The 18,201-nt window shown below is 35.2% G+C and overlaps 1 protein-coding gene across 4 annotated transcripts in view; it reads right to left on the bottom strand.

Annotated features, from left to right (window-relative positions):
• The window catches only part of LOC135207346 (A disintegrin and metalloproteinase with thrombospondin motifs 9-like), a 730,481-nt gene that overhangs the window by 80,429 nt on the left and 631,851 nt on the right, over window positions 1-18,201 (bottom strand). For all 4 annotated transcript variants that reach the window (XM_064239075.1, XM_064239073.1, XM_064239072.1 and 1 more), the window contains exons 5-17: window positions 17,796-17,953; window positions 9,787-10,022; window positions 8,586-8,738; window positions 7,481-7,639; window positions 6,396-6,546; window positions 5,472-5,656; window positions 4,820-5,070; window positions 4,113-4,295; window positions 3,367-3,540; window positions 2,607-2,776; window positions 1,499-1,625; window positions 1,125-1,276; window positions 248-415 (exon numbers count right to left, since the gene is read on the bottom strand). In XM_064239075.1, coding sequence (XP_064095145.1) covers window positions 248-415; window positions 1,125-1,276; window positions 1,499-1,625; window positions 2,607-2,776; window positions 3,367-3,540; window positions 4,113-4,295; window positions 4,820-5,070; window positions 5,472-5,656; window positions 6,396-6,546; window positions 7,481-7,639; window positions 8,586-8,738; window positions 9,787-10,022; window positions 17,796-17,953 — 2,267 coding nt within the window. The remainder of the gene's footprint in view (window positions 1-247; window positions 416-1,124; window positions 1,277-1,498; window positions 1,626-2,606; window positions 2,777-3,366; window positions 3,541-4,112; window positions 4,296-4,819; window positions 5,071-5,471; window positions 5,657-6,395; window positions 6,547-7,480; window positions 7,640-8,585; window positions 8,739-9,786; window positions 10,023-17,795; window positions 17,954-18,201) is intronic.

Below are 18,201 nucleotides of genomic sequence, written 5' to 3' on the forward strand. Positions count from 1 at the left end.
GTAAATATGCTACTATAATAAAATTTCATGTAATCTAAAAACTGTAAAAATGCAACATTATAATAACTTAAAATAAACATTAGCAAAGCTTTTTGGTTTTTGAGTCAACCTTAATTAAAGGAAAAAAAAAACTTATTGACAAAATGAAAAGCTAAGACCTGTAACATTATAGATTCTGACTTGCAATAAAAGGCAAATCTTAAAACTGGGTTTGGAAAAAAAATACTGCTTAAGCATCAGGACAAACCGGAGACCAATCAAAGTATTTCCATGATGGACACTCTTCACGAGGGCATTCTTCGTGGGTATACTGTCGATCTTTGGCACAGCGCTCTTCATCAACCTTATTCCCAAGACTTGAAACACATCCTGTTACTTCACGCCGCCTCATGCACTGCTCACCATTAAGTTCACACTGTTAAATCATAACAATTGAGAAAAATTCAAACTCAGTTCTGTATATTAATCCCACAACTGATATATGACTGACTGACTATGCTGTAGCATAAACTCTGATGGATAACTAAATAAACATTTAAAAAACATCATTGGATATCAAACTTTACTTAAATACACCAACAGAAACAATTTGGTTCAGTAAATAACTGCAATGGTTCCAGAAAGAAAAGTGAGAATGAGAAACATTTGGCACTGTAAATGTAAAAGTAAACATGGACGGTTCCTACAGTACGGAAAACACCTAAGTATAATTATATAGTAATGTATATACTGATGTTTCAAGAAAGTGCTTATGCTGAATTATAAAGTTATTTTCTGTTCCTTAATCAACCTGAAAAGAGTCTACTTAAGACTCAGAGGTCTGGGAAACCCTATTAATAATAATAATATTTTCTGTTCAAAGCATAAAACAATTGAAAAGATTATTTAATTACACTCAACTTATGATAAAGAAATAAATGTAGCAATCCTTGAAAAGAGCAACCCTATCAAACTGTTCCCAGTAGCACAGTCAACATATGTAGTATCTTATCGCTGCTGTTACATTTCCTTAATCAGATGTTGATTTTGACGAGTCATATAATGAACATAGGAAAGAACTATTTCTAATAGCACAAAATGTAACAGTTTTTCACTACACTTATATTTCCTTTATCGAATCTTACCTTTGACCAATCACTATAAGACCAGTGAACCGGACACGTATGGGCACAAGACTCTTGCAGAGGAGCAGGTTTCTGGTCAGAAGGACACAAGTCATCTCTAACTTTGGTACCACTGTCTGCCCTTACACAGTAAGGTGTCCTCTGTCTCTTTCCTAGTATATAATGATGTACAAAAGTGTGATAAACAAAAGAACAGACATACACAATTCATCAAATAAAAAGTTCTGAATATTCCAATCTTCCATTGTGCACAGGTAGCACCTCATACAATGCACATATAATCTCTAACTGATTTGCTATATAATTCTCAATTCTACTTGGTTAAAAATGTGCATAAAGAACATTGCAGAAACTATACTGGAAATTTAACTTACCAATACATGGTTCTGAACAGTTGCTTAAATCACCCAGTCTCCAATAATAATTGGGATTGGAATACATCGTAGACTTTGTGAAACTATATATTATGTTTGGAGGATTGAGGTCACCCACTGAAAGCACCTGGGAAAAGAAAAAAAATGTATTAGATATGAGTTCAACATTTATTCCATGAATCATTATGTCTACTAAGACATTTGCATGTGGCATTATTTTACAAGTTGTCACCAAAAACTCTCCATTTTTGGAAATCCAAAAGTCCTTATCTTCTTCAATGCAATCTTCTTTTATAGTACTTGACTCACAAATGGATTCATCGGACATAACACTCTAAAATCTACACATATTTTCACTTTTTATCAAGGCCCAATTATTTACTTACTGAGAGCTAACTTTCTTCTTCTTGCTAACCTGATATCCTTATATACTATGACAAGCTATGTAGTACTGCAGCTGCAGGTACAGTGTACTTGCTGGGAAAGCCTAGGCAAGGTTAGACAATGTAATCTAAGTTGAAAATATTATATACATATTATATCATTCAAGGGCCAACTGTATGATGTGCATAGTGAGTAACCTTTATATAATGTATATTTAAGAAAACCTGTAGTTTCCCTCTGACAGCCTGCTTGGTCTGAAATGAGCTAAGCTTGCTAGGTTATGTGTCCTTGGCTTTTTGAATCTTCTGATGTGGGGAAATTGCATCCAACAAAAGATTGGTAAGGTATTGTTAGGATAGTTGCAATTTATAATTTTTGTATCTCATTTCAAAAGATAATGGGCCCAAATGTGCTCCCTAAGTAACCAGTTTCTCCCCTGAGATTGTATGAAAAGGAAATGGCACCACTAACATGAAATGAGGTTCAAAATGAGTCAAATCCACCATATAACTTGATAGGATAGTGATGTTAGAAGTCAGTTATGGCAGCCTGTTAAACAAGATATTAAAATTATGAGAGTTCTGAATATCTGAAAGTGCATATTACTTAAAATTACCACCCATTATAGCAGTTTAAAGAAGAGCTTTATTAGAGTTAAGGGGAACGTTTTCAAATCACAGAATAAACGTGAAAAGAACTCTATGCTACAGACTCACTGTCACACCTGAACTAAGAGCTTTTTCTTCATTGGCTTTGTTGAGTTGATACGCTCCGTGATGGCATTTGAGCCAGTATATTCAAGCATGGTACCTCCAAACTCAATAAGTTTTGGGAAAGGCGTCACTATCCAATGTCCATTCAGCAAATATTCACCTGTCTCCAGATCAACTAGAGCTGAAAAAGAAATAAAATAAGTTGTGATATTGTGTAATTTAAAGAGTTTGGACAGCAATTACAGTTGCAAAAAGAAATTAGTCTTCTACATTAAGCAATCTTCCCACAAAAACAGGGTGGCTCTAAAGGAAAAAAACAAACTAGGGTTGTTGCCCATTTCATCTTGTTAACTGCTGAATTAAGGATGAACATCCAGTGAACTTCCATAACCTTAGTCACTTCGCACACCTAAACAAAAGGCTAAATGGGAGGATGTTGAATACACCATACACACACAACAATTCTCCTCTATCTTTAACACCCAGCTATTGCTGCTTGATCAATAAAGTCTGCTTCAATAACTCTTGCACTTACTTTTATCTAGAATTTTCTAGGCATTCCTCTCCTACCTCCACCTAGCACTTCCAAATGTGCAATGTTTTCACCAAGTATCCTCACCCATTCATTGTGTTCCCCGATTCAGTAAATATTTGATCAATGTGTGCTTTCCTTGACTTTACATAGTGCATGGAATTTGGACTCCTAAACTGTAGGAATCCACACACACATATATTGTGTATGTGTGTGTGTACTGATCAATGCAAACTTACCTAGGTAGTTGTCGTCATTGGGTCTATCATGGTAAGATCTCTGAGTGATGTCTATTCTGGCAGCTCCTTCTGGTATCACTGTAATATCAGAGTACCCATAACGACGAGGATTTGTTACTGATCCTTCTGTTACATGGCAAGTCGAGTTGTCTCCTTTGCACACACCACAATTATCTAAAAGACAAAAATCAAACAATTTAAAATTTTTTCGTATACACCTGTTAATATTAAAGAACACTGCATATAATTCAAACAAATGCACAGCAATAACAGGTTTAGGGTGGTGGATGGTTCCACTCATATGAGCATCAACATTATGTGCCACTGATTTGAAGGAATTGGGCAGGAAAGTTTCCATTACTTCTCTAGCTCATAAACTCACTAATGGAAACTTTTAGACTGGCTGAAATCAAGAAGCAGGGGCTCATAAGCTAGTTATACTCAGGGGTTGATGTTGGTTTTAGTTCTCATCTTTTATGATAGTATGTCAGGTATAACTGCAAATTTTGCAAAGAAATATTAGAAAATACATATAAAATTCCAAAAAGTTACTGCATCTTCGATCTCAGTAAATTTATGTAAATATTTTACAAATACACTCAAAGATTTAGTATGATATAAATACATTAGGAATTATCATTTTTTTTATACATGTTCCGAGTATTTTCACACTTACATTTACTTATCGCTGGCATACCTAGTGTTACAGCATAGGTTACAACACTCACAGAGTAAGTACTACTAACCGGCCTTTGCAGTAGAATTAAGAACATAATCACAACCAGCAATGTGGCAAACGCCATTAACACATATGTCGTATGTGTCCGGACCACAAGGAGTTCCATCTTCAACCTTCTCTCTTAGCTGAAAATATTTCCGGCTGCTGTTGTAGACTTGGCAAAAGAGCTTGCAGCTGTCCTCTCGGCGAACTTGAAGGAACATAGGAAAGTAGGCAAACTGATGTTAGACTATTTTATCAATTTCCTTCATGTACCTCTAATCATTATACTATTTGCATTTTCCTCAAAGTAGCAATCTTAATAGATGAATACAGCTCTTTCGAAATGTTCAGTGGCCTAAGAAGGAAACTGGATGGTTTACTATTTAATCTATATATTATCATTTGAGTGATTTGAACTTTTCAAGATAAAGACATTTATAATACTATATACTACAATCACTCTAGGATTTCAACTTTTAAAATGACTAAAGAGTTGATGGTCAACAAAGACCTAATTATATTTAGTCTCCAATTCTTCCAGAACCAGAATGCTGTCCTGAACCAACAAAAACACAACTAATAGCTACCTCGTAAATTGTGAAAATACATTATCCACATTCCAAGAAATGTTCACTTTAAACCTGCGCTTCTTCCTGAATATACAAGAAAAGACTAAAGCAACTTAGGAAGTTAAAACTTCTAAAAGTATTTCTTCTCATGACCTGAACTTACTTCCAGCATATTTGGGTATCCACTTCACATCGTCAGGGATATCAGGAAGACCAAAAGTCTTGTTATTGTAGACTTGACATTGCTGCGTACGGAAGTCAATTGAGTCAGTGGGGCAGGCCCTTAGTTTACAAGACTCATACTTGACTCTTTCGCCTGTACAGTAGCGTCCACCATACTTTGGGGCAGGGTTATTACACAGCCGCTCAGATCGACAAACTCCAACGCCACAGGTACGTGAACATGTACTCCACCTGTTTGATAAAAGGAATTGATATAAAAAGGAGGGATTAAAAATCATCCAGAGTGTAAACTCCAAGATTAATAAGTTATGGGAAAGCCCTTACTTTTTTCATTACTTTTTTTATACCACCAGCATATGTAATGTTCATTTAAAATACTTTCTACTGGAATGGTAGAAAGAATCACCATTATTACTTTAAAGTTATGCAATGATCAGATCATGTTATGCAAGACCTGCAAAGTATGAAAAGATTTTCTGCTTAAAAAAAATCATTATAATTTCAAATTTTCTCTAAACTCCTGCATGAAAAGAACAGATAATTCAAGACATCTTTACTCGACATGAAAAAAGGAGATGAACGGTTGAGTACAACATCCCTTCACTACATTATCACTTCAAAATCACACTTACGCTCCCCAGTCGCCCCACTTCCCGTCGATTTTTCTCATGACATTCTTATTCTTTTGAACACACTGACCCCTGAGACACCACATGCCATTATCACAGTGGGTTCCATCAGCCCAAGGCATGTGTTGCGTTCGACAGCCTTCTTTCTCGTCCAGGGAAGTGGTGCACCACAATCTCTTGCAGGTTGGCTGTGGAGGAAAATGACCATTAATAGTATCATCGTTATGGAGGGATTTAAGCAGATAACTGCGTTCTTTATTCTGCAATAAGGATTGAAAAGTGGTGCAACGAAAAAGATGCAGCTCGGTAGCCATGCAAATAAACATAAATAATAAGTAAGGCGTAAAAGACAACAGACCACATAGTTGAGCCATGCGGGAACTTTCGTACCCTTCAGACTGTTGTAAGAGGGACAAGGTCAGATGAATATATATATATATATATATATATATATATATATATATATATATATATATACATATATATGTATATATGTATATATATGTATATATTTCTATATATATGTACTATATATTTCTATATTACAATCGCAGTGGAATAATAGTAAATACTTGAATCCAAAATCAACCCTATAGAGATAACTTTGTTAGCCCTAATATCTATGTGAATTTTCATCTATACAGTTCCTTGGGAGACACAAATGTACAATTTCCAGAACTATAATGAAAGGTTACAAAACCGCTATTCCAAGCACATAAAATAAACACACAAGAATACAGAATAAGAAGTCTTAAAGCTGTCGGCCATGTACTGTAAAACGAGAGAAAATTTCCACAGAACTAGAGATGATGTGTGTCAAAAACATGATAATGCAGATTATCGTAAATTGCATGCTGATAACAATTCAATACTCCACATAGGTAAAAAAACCATCAAGGTAAAAAAGAAAAAGACTCTCATTCTTACCATGTAAGGACAGATTTTCGAAGACTTTCCAAAAACATACTGGCACTGTTTACTGGCATTGAACCTTTCTCCAGCCAAAGTGAACTCTGTGTTTTCCTCGATTAACTTGTTGGTCCAAGGTTCATCCTCCAAACAGCGGCCATGTCCTCCACTTTTTTGTTTAGGGAAAGATAAAAAAAAATTGTAAAACAGGATATACCACACCATTTCAATTTGAAGGCAACTGCCACTGAAATGTCAGTAAAAATACAATGCTTTGCCCATGCTCTCAGATAAGAATCAAGAACCAAGTAATATTTTCTAAAATGTTGCTAATTTTGAAGTAAAGACCGAGATGAAAAACTGTGACAAAAAATTTTTGATTAATATTACTTCTCTTTATGCCAGATTTAGTTTACATCATCCCTATCGCATTAAGCTCTTAAAACTAACGAAGTAGTGGTTTCTCAAGACGAAATATTTCACAAAAAATTATTTTGAAAGCCATGTTTTCTTTGAAGTATCCAAACATATAGTCTCATCCCTCATGACTTTGTTCTGAGGAGAGATAAAAAAATTAGAGTAATGTAATTAAAAATCACATGCTACAAGTGCATCAAAATTCATGAAAAACTGCTTATGAGAAAGTCTATGGCCGAGAGTATACACAGATTTTATCTATCTATCTTATATATACATATACATATAATATATATATATATAATATTATATATATATCTATACATATATATAATATATGATATATATATTTATATCTATATATATATATATATAATTATATATATATATATAATACATACATACATATGACTGAATCACGAAGATATAAATGTGAAGAATATATAAATAAAGACAAAATCCACTAAGGAAAGTGAAACGATGGAGTACTGAGGCAAGGCCTCTCGACTTCTTGTCCTTTACTAAGCAGACTTAGTTAAGGGCGAGAAGTCGAGGGGCCTCGTATAGCGGCCCTCCTTTATTTCACTTTCCTTCACGGATTTTGTCCTGATATATATATATTATATATTATATATATATATATATATATATATATAAAATTAGGTGATACCGCAAATGAGTCTTACTGTAAATATTCAGTCAGGTAATGCCTGGAGCAGTTGGACCAGACCCACGGTAAAGTGTTGTGGTCCAGCATTCGACTCATGACATTCATGCGCTGGTTGCTGTCTTCACCACCCCCGAGGAGGGCGCACTTGTCGTCGTTGTCATGGGGCATATTCAGCCTGAAATAAGAAATTTATATACTGTATGATCACATCATTATAAGTTACGAAAAGCATTATTATTTATTAATTTTTTAATGTCATTTAATTATTATTATTATTATTTATTAATTCCATTGAATTGATTATTATGATGATGATGATGATGATTATTATTATTATACGCGATTTGGCATCACTCTTGCTTTGTAGCCAGCGTACTTAAATTCTTTACTTGCAAATGAACTGCAGCTAAAAAAATCTTATTTTATTATTAATTGTTATTATAATTATTTTCTTTTAAATATACTATAAAATCTCACTGCAGCGCTACAACCACGCAGTTATAATACCAGAACGCATAAATTATTTTATCAAACTATTCCAGTTTTATTGAAAGCGTTATTTTCATATTAAAATACTCTAAAATTCGCTATGCAACATTACAACCACGTACTTATAATCCCAAAATCAATAATAATAAAAATAATAAAGGAAAATATACACTGTGTGATCGCATTATTTAAGTTTTATGGAAAGCTTTATTTTCATATTAAAACATTCTAAAAAAAATCGCACAGCAACATTACAATCAAGTAGTTATAATTCCATATAATAATAATAAAGGAATGTACATACTATGTGATCACATTATGTGAGTTTTATAAAAGAAAAACCATTATTCTGCAGTTTAAAATCCTCTAAAAATCGCACTGCAACACAACAACCACGTCATTATAATCACAGAATTTGTAATAATAATAATACTAATAATTTCTGCAGTGCGTATAAGCATGTTAATGAATAGTTCACAGAAGTGAACGATACAGATGCTATGATAATACTTATAGTAATAGTAATTATATACTGATAAAGAATAAAGACCACAATACCACTGTACAGAATATTTCTAAATCATTAGCCACTTAAAGACTGTAATTTGTGACATTGAAGGGAAACAACTTACAAATGCCCCAGTTCGTGGGCGATGGTGAACACTGCTGAGAGACCGTTGTCCTGGACAATGGCACAAGACGAGTGCTTGGAACACATTGTTCCAAGCTCTGCTAGTCCTAAGGTGTCACAACTCTTGGTGTAGGGGTTACGGCAGATGTTTTCTCTGGTAAGAAGAAAGGTTACTTTAATTTGTAGGGAAACTTTCATAGTTGATAGTGTGCAGAAATGTGAAGATAGAGTTTTCTTCTTCTTCCCAGCTGGTTCCTAATTTCATATGCGGTCGCCGTTTCCATCTATGTCTATCCTGCGCTTCTGCCTCATCAATTCCCTTCTCATGTAAGTCTCCTCTCACACAGTCCTTCCATCTCTTTCTTGGTCTCCCTCTCCTTCTTCTTCCTTGAAAGAAGAAGAAGACGGAGACCAAGAAAGAGATGGAAGGACTGTATGAGAGGAGACTTACATGAGAAGGGAATTAATGTGAAGCAAGAGTATTTTGTTAAAATAATATTCTCATACTGCAATATTCAAAACGTGAACAGATACGTGGAGATAGGAATATGTCAAAATATTATTCTCAAACTGTTATATTCAAAATGAGCATTATACGACCTTTCATGTTTTCTATGGTAAGTGGAAAGAGATTCATTTGTAGGTTAACTTTCATGGTTGATTGTGCAGAAACATCAGGATAGAAATAGTATGTCAAAATATTATTCTCATACAGTCACAAACAAAATGAACAATGTATTGCTAAGAAATTTACAATATCATGCTAAACAGTTGTGTAATAAAAATTCACAATTATATACACGAATTGTATTAATATGTGAAAGACAAAACAAAGACTTCCTCATTGTTTACATTAAAATACTGAATCTATTTTAACGCAAACACTCATAAGGAATTCATTGTTTTTTCTTTTACACAGGAATACAATTTATTTATATAACTGGATTTTTATTACATAAATATTGTATTAAGACGACTTTTTAGGTCAATGCATTTATATTGATTAAGAGAATAAGTTGGTTTTAAAACTTATCATTTGCAGCTATTTCATCATTCACATTTGCACGCATTCAGGCGAAGAAAATTGAAAGAAAGGTCACTTCGAAAAGCCCACCTGCAGCGTAAGGCTTGTAGGCCGATTTGGTCAATGTGGTTCATTATGAAAGACTAAAACACGAGGACAAATAAAACCGATGTACTACCTGGTGAGTAGCAAAGCAGTGTCGTATCTTCTCTGGTGGTTGATGTTGTACTTCAACCCCTGTTTCTGCCATTTGCAAAACATCTTCAGCATCTCCTCCGCCGATATACCGGACACTTCGGCGCTGTTCCCGTAAGGTCTCTTGGGCGTGAAAGACTGCCTCTCGGGTCTTACGACCTCCACGACGGCGATGTCAATCCGGTTTCCTATACTGGGGTCTCGGAAAATCAAGGCCACCTGCGGGAAAGATGCGTGGAGTTACAAGAAGGAAACCACCCTGGGGCTGGTACTAAACACGGCGCCCACAGGAGCTTCTGCCATCTTTAGTACCGAAAATATAAACAAAAGACGGTACTTATCTCATTTCGGTAGATTTCTCACTTATCTCACCTGTACTGCATTATATACACCATTTTCTTTATTCTTCAGTAAACAAAAATGACATGAGTTAACAATAGCCTCGTACGGCCGTCTTCTTTTCATTAAGCTGAGAGGTGAATGACCAATTTGCTTGCCGCTCTGCCACAAGAAACCACAGTCTTAGTAAATGGAAGGAAGTCACTGACACGAGTGTAAGACTTTACGAATAACATTCATCACCTGTGTATCAATTTATGGAGGTGAAAAGATAACGTTTGGCAGGTTATCAAACCAAATCATCCTCGTCTTGCAGTAAGCTGGTGGAACCTCTACTTTACACCAGTCTTCCGTAGTGGAAAACATATTAAGTAAAATGAGGTCACCGTTTTTAAATGTATCATTTGTATCTGATTCGCCAAAATTTTTAAAGGAAAATCTCGCTACGACAATCATGCTGCTCGATCAGATCATACCACAACATACAAAGTCCTCTCAATGCAAATGAGGAGTTCTGGTCTCTGCAAAGCAAATCTATTGTAATGGACACGCTTTCGGTTTTCAGTTTAGTTGAAGGAAAGACACATTCAACTCGACGGAAAAGCCATAACAATATTCTCACATAAAACAGACAGCCATTCTTCTCTCCGGTGAAGCAAAATAAGTCATATGAATAATTCTCTCCTACTCACCCCAAAATAGCGATCTAATGATCAATGAAAACGGAGCAACTCTCTAACCTGCTGGAGTCGCTGTTTATTTCTCGTTTGCGTTATTCAATCGAAAATACAAATGAGGCATTTGGCGCACACGGCAACCAATAGTTGATAGTGAGCCAAAGGATATGGTAACCTAATTTTTCGGTAGTTTCCCGGATATCATCATAACATTTATTTCCCCTTAGGTCAATGTGAAAAGGGGACTGGGCGACGTGTATGGATCTCCGCCCTCCCACACATCCCCCCCCCCCCCCCTCTCTCTCTCTCTCTTTTTTTGGTCAAGAGGCTACGAACTAATGGCTCCATCGTGCATTGATGTTCATGGCATTAGGGCACACCACGGTTTGCCTCAAAAGGATCGAACGCAGTTGCTATACAAATAATAAACAAAGTATGTGAATTTTGAAGTTAATTTATAATTTGTTTTAAGCATTCAACATATGACCAACACAGTTACGGTACTAGTTAAAAAATAAAGCTGAAGTACAACAACAAACAGCAAAATAAATGTTAATGAAAGTTACAATGATTTTACCTCTTTCAGACATTCCATTCCCATTCGTTCATCTTTTAAGATCGAAGAACGATTTTCATACAAGTTGCTGACATTAAAGACGAACATATCCAACTTTGATTTACAAGCTGATTTATGACGTCATTGACCTTAAGACGCCATTGACCTAAAGACCCGAGTCTTATCAGCAGCCATTTCACTTCCAGTACCACTTCGCTTTTAATTAGGGGACACTTGAACTGCAAGTGTACTTACGACGAGAGTTATCGAAGTCTGTGCAGTGTTTTGAATAAGGGTCGCAATACGTAGCTACAATGTAGGATATTTCGCGCACGTCCCTTTCATCGCGCGTTTGTTTGTTTGTTTGTTTGTTTGCATGGTGTTTTCACGTTGCATGGAACCAGTGGTTATTCAGCACCGGGACCAACGGCTTTACGTGACTTCCGAACCACGTCGAGAGTGAGCTTCTGTCACCAAAAATACACATCTCTAACCCCTCAATGGAATGCCCGAGAATCGAACTCGCGGCAACCATGGTGGCAGGCCAAGACCATACCGATCACGCCTCTGAGGCGCTCTTTCATGGCGCGTACTCGTGAAACTGGTGAATGAACTCCTTCATCCGGTATTTTAATCAAAATACAGATTCTTGAGGTGCATTGCCTGACTTCTCGATTTAATTGGATTGAATTGTGCCTCATGAGAAGCTAGTCTCAAGAAACGTCCGAAAATGCCATTAGATGATCAGACGACATTGGCATCATACTGGGTTTCTTCAGGTTTTGTTAATAGTTTTTGGAAATCCTTCAACAAATCTTTCTTCTGTCATGTATGTATCAGAAGCTATTGCAAAGATGAAAATGCCGAAAGAAGAGAATCATAATTTTAAAATTTAATATAAATCATATACGTACATAAGCAGTGCAATCGCTAGTTTACAAAATCACCTACTCGAGTGACAGACAAATATATATATATATATATATATATATATATATATATATATATATATATATATATATATATATATATATTTGTCTGTCACTCGAGTAGGTGATTTTGTAAACTAGCGATTGCACTGCTTATGTACGTATATGATTTATATTAAATTTTAAAATTAGATTTATATATATATATATATATATATATATATATATATATATATATATATATATATATGTGTGTGTGTGTGTGTGTGTGTGTGTGTGTGCGGGGGGGGATGTTATTTTAACCTGCATTACTTCAACGGCGAATTACGGTTTAAGGAGAGATCTATCAGTAATTTCAACTATTCACAATGCATGGCAGGAGATAGAGGTTATGATGTAACTTTCAATGGTTGTCACCTAGGTCATGATTATCATGATTACTCTCGAAATCCAACTTAGCTCTTCCATGCCGATTAAATGTCTCAGTTCATTCAACTTCATACAATTCGAGCTTCTCTTCCCTTTAAGATTTTTCGGAGACCAACTACGGAAGCTAATACAAAAATGACAAGACCGTAGGCATTAACATGCCTTGATGTGGTTAGACTCCCTACCAAGAGTCTTACGTTTACGTGTTTTTGGTCTATTGCAAGAAGTCTCATCCTCTCTTCGGGTGAGTTACGAGATCAACTACCTTTACTGGCTGCCGGAAATATAAAGTGGTGGTGAATGATATGATACAGACAAAAAGGAGGAAAGCGAGCAGATATGAAGTGGTCAAGCAGTCCCTTACAATCAGGAAATTGTATTAAAGTAATAATCCGAGATGATTTCAAAGGAAATCGGAGTGCTTCTGCTTTCATAGACAGAATGGGAGATGTACTATATGGAAGAAAAGGTTTAACTGTTTTTTATTTAAAGAAAGTTGGTTTTAAGGGGGAAATTTAACTCTCTTCATTCTCTAAGAGGAGGAAAGTTCATAGAGGGGACAGCTTATCTACTTTTAACAAACCAATGTATGTCTTCTCTATTTTATTTCTTAATGTGTGTGTGTGTGTGTGTGTATGAGAGAGGAGAGGAGAGGAGAAGGGAGAGAAAAGAGAGAGCGAGTGAGGGCAGGAGGGGGAGGAGAGAGGAGAGAGCGAGAGAGAGAGTAGAGAGAGAGAGAGAGAGAGAGGAGAGAGAGAGAGAGAGAGAGAGAGAGTATGAATAAAGTAAAATAAAAAAAAAATACTTGTGCTAAATCACTTCCCACAGGGGACGACATGCAAGACCACAGTCGCAGTACGCCCATTAATCCTTTTCCCCTTTCCACATTTCAGCCCTCCCCCAAATAGGGCGAAGCGTCACCACACCCAAAGGCAAACGTGACCCTGCTTGACCTGCGGTACTTGGCGACGACCTACAAGGTATCGACTCCCAAAAATGTCGCGGCGAAGAAAGATGTGGGTTCACAGATGAGTCCCCTTTTTTCCATATGCAACATCTACTTATTATGTATACACTGCAGGGAGCCAAAGACTCTGAGGATAAAGCTGTGTCCTCTATAATTAAAGTTCTGTGGTGGCATTTGTAGTGAGCGAGGCGTTATCTATGTGGTTTTGAAAAGAACTGGAAAAATTAAAATTGAAAATGATTACTGTCATATGTTACTTAATGGAACAGATTCTCAGTAATTGCTACAGGGTGACTGATCATGAGAGAGAGAGAGAGAGAGAGAGAGAGAGAGAGAGAGAGAGAGAGAGAGAGAGAGAGAGAGAAATGTCAAATGGAAAATATAGTTGCTTACATTGATGCATAAGATTTACTATAAATAATTTGTGCCCATTGGTTTACAAACTGGGCGTGGTTCAAAAGAAATTGAAGAATGAGGCGCTGAAACATTGCACGAACAAGTATATATAGACTACAAACACAGTCTATCTATCATTCGGGTTAGTTACTAATCTTCATGCGTACAAGGAAAAACATTTTATGTTTCAGGCCAGTCACCATCGCAAATGATGAACAGTCCCCACCATCAATCACTCTCACCCTCCTCATCTAAGGATGTTATCTAAAGAGAGCGATATATAATATATATATAATATATATAGATATAATAATATATATATTATAAGGTATATATATATATATATAATACATGTATGTATGTATGTATGTATATGCGTGTAAGAGTGTATGTCTGTGTGCAAGTGCGTAGGTACGTAATGTATGTACGTTTCCAGGTGTGTTTAAGATATTTTTAATTGCATTTTAGATCCGCTAACTTGGCATTTTGCATCACTGTTCGAGGCCTGAAAAATTATTATGTAACTGCAACTCGTGAAATATTTAAATGAGAAGCATAATATACTTGATTAAAATTCAGACAATAATCAAGTGTAATTCAGTTTTGACTACTATAATTGTAATTAAAATCAGATATAGTTAAAAATGGCTTCCAACTATGAAGCAATGGCAAAACGACATTTATATTGTCTTTACTATCCAATAAATTCTTTCCAAAAGGAATAACTGAAAGACTGATTTATTTCTTAAAAAATGGGTCGTAAAAACTACTATGGCCAATGGCGATGGTTTCTAAAAGGGAACCATCTCAAATTTTGTACACTCTTAAATTCCACGAACCTGTGTCAAAACTATTATCCTGAAACTGATCATATGAGCCAGTTGAAGCAGTGATAAAGGGCCAAAATCATCTGCCATTGGCAAATTAAAACGAAAAAGGTTGAACGTTTCTAAGGAAGTCGTTAGAAAATTCTCAGAAAGTTTTCAAGTGATGGCGAGTAAAACCGCAGCCACTCCTACCTTCGCGAAACAATTTAACGAAAAAGGTACAAATATCTTACGCTCAGAACGATGTACACAGAAAGGATGCTTCGTCTAATATCAAATCCCTCATCCACAGGAAGAGAAAATGCTTATGCATTATAAATAAGACAGGGACAGGTACATTTCTTTACAATTACCGATGATAGTGATTCTTACCATCCTTTCATATTGCTGAAAAAACAAGGAAATGGAAACGTAAGAGAAGAAAAATGAACGAGTAAAAACAGTGATTAGGGACCTTGATGGGCGCGACCCAATTTCGTTTGCTTGCCAAGGGAGGGTAGCAATACCCTTGTTTTAATGCCCAGGCCCTCGTCATCATAAGCGGGCACGGCGCCTGGGATATTGATCACCACTGCAGTCAGTGTGACTATCGATTTAATCAAATTTAAGGTTGCGCGTTTCCTTTTTCTATGGGATTAAATATGCATATTTTGAGTGACAGATGACAAGTTCCTTGCTTCTGCGAACTAACAAAATTCTATCTCAGTTTTCTTGTCTTTAATTTAGGTTCATTAACATTTTCAATAAATTCATGCAACTATATCGTTTTTTAGTATCTGAATGCAAAATATGTGTACTGGTGCGAGTATATATTGCATGGTCGCACAGAATGATGCGTAATGAAGAATTATGAAATGTAAATTTGAGCATATATTTAGTTTTAACAGAAACCTTGATCATTTTCACTGTCTTTTTTCAAATTTAAACACTTTTCGAGTGCATGGGAAGGGCACTTTATATAATATGTTATAGTTAATTTTAAGATATATGTATGTATGCATTATATATATATATACATATACATACATATATATATACATATACATACATATATATAAATAAAAAAAAAAATACTATATATAAGTAAAAATAAATATGTATATAATATACATACATATATATACATATACATACATATATATATAAATAAAAATAAAAATATATATATATAAATAATAAAAATAGTATAATATATATATATATATATATATATATATATATATATATATATATATATATATATATATTCCTTTCCTATGCGGCAACTCAAGATGGAATTTGTACCTAAACCGGGCCGAGTGCGATTTCAAAAGGAAGTGTTACGGAACCTTTGAGAATGAGACCACCAGACTGAAGACGGACAGATGACGTTGAAGGAGCGTCTTTGTTCAACGCATATCAAGTGTAATACTCCAGCTCTCTCTCTCTCTCTCTCTCTCTCTCTCTCTCTCTCTCTCTCTCGGGTCGTTTCGAAATCTGTCTAGACGTTCGATTTCGAAGAGTTGCCCGACAAAAGACCAATAATAATATCTCGCAATATTTACTTACGATGATTGATACTCGTCTCGCCGCATCAGCTTACGAGAATGAAAATTACATCAGCAAAAGGAAAAGTGCAGTTAATTAATTTCTTCACTCGCTCTCTCTCGTCTCGTCTCTCTCTCTCTCTCTCTCTCAAACAACCAATTCGGATACCCTGGGCTATCCCAACAACAACGGGGTTTCGTACAGAGCACAGAAACTTCCGCGCATTCTGACTGAACCGCAGTCAAAATTGAATGTATATAAAATTCTGAGTAAATAATTGCCATGGAATCGATACCAGAGGTAATCACGCATTTCATAAAAAAAATATGTGTATGTGCGTATAAATAAATAAATAAATAAATAAATAAATAAATAAATAAATAAATAAATAAATATAAATAAATAAAATAAATAATATATACACAAATATATATAATTAATAGATATACATAGTACTTATACCCTATATATATATCATATATACAATATTATATTATATATATATATATATATATTTATATATTATAATATATGTGTGTGTGTGTGTGTGTGTGTGTGTGTGTGTACAAATGCACATACATATACGTATACAAATACAAGTAATTAAGAAATGTGTGTATGTTTGGATGAGTATATATTTACGTATACTTTCTTGGGCTTATCCGAATATAGGAGACTCACAGTTTTCTTTCTTCCATCGAAAAAAAAAACTGAAAGAAAATGAGTGAAAACTCTGTTATGGTAATAAGCGGGCCCCTCCCCTCCCCCCCAAAAAAGGGGAACATAGGACGAAGAATGGACAACCAGGATGTAATCGATATATAATCAATTCATTACATTATCATCGGGTAGATTTCATCCTGACGCTCTTATCGGAGTCTAAAATCTAAAAGCTGTGGATAAGTATATATATTTACCTTTAAATAGAAGGCAATTAACTTCCAAATAGGGGTGTCCTGATTGAAAGGCCGAATGAAGAACAAAAAGGTTAAGAGCGATTTAAGGTGAAGAAGGTATTGGAAGAGTTCGTTTTGGAAGAGTGTAATATTCGACGAGGAGAAAGGTTTTACATATAAATTGCTAAGCGAAGGCAATTATGAAAATTTCATTTTGACGCCCCAACGAAAAGCATCTTTCACATATGTTCTTATTATAAACAAATATTCATTTCAAATCAAGTCTATATATATGTGTGGAGGGAAAAGCAGGTAGATAACAAAGTTTGCAAGTTGTTACATCCCTCGCGCAGCGCCTAACGCAAATAACAATCTGTAGTTCGCCCTCCAAGTTTTATCCTCCATCACTGACTTTGTCAGCTGATGAACAGGAGCAGAAAATGACTTACCACAGACATCAGCGTCAAGACATACTGATTGACGTGCTTGCCATGATACCGTGCCATCTTATTGTCCACCACGACCAGGACTTCGATGCTGTATCGCTGGGAATACAAAAACCTCCTCGAGCGATGGTGGTGTTGGGTTGTTGACCACGGAGCCTCAGCTGCGAAATAAAAAAAGAAATAATTAGCAAAAATTCGGTATTATATGGAAATTTATATAAAAGTAATGATTATGTAGATATTATATATATATATATTATATATATATATATATATATATATATATTATATATATCATATATTAGATATATGACTGGTAAAAATTTTCTGTTACAACAGAATTCCATCGAATAAAAGGAACCCAGAAAAACGCCAAAATATACAAAGTAAGTACTATATTTCAGAGACG

This window comes from Macrobrachium nipponense, chromosome 32 (genome assembly GCF_015104395.2).
Source record: "Macrobrachium nipponense isolate FS-2020 chromosome 32, ASM1510439v2, whole genome shotgun sequence".
Classification (NCBI taxonomy): domain Eukaryota; kingdom Metazoa; phylum Arthropoda; class Malacostraca; order Decapoda; family Palaemonidae; genus Macrobrachium; species Macrobrachium nipponense.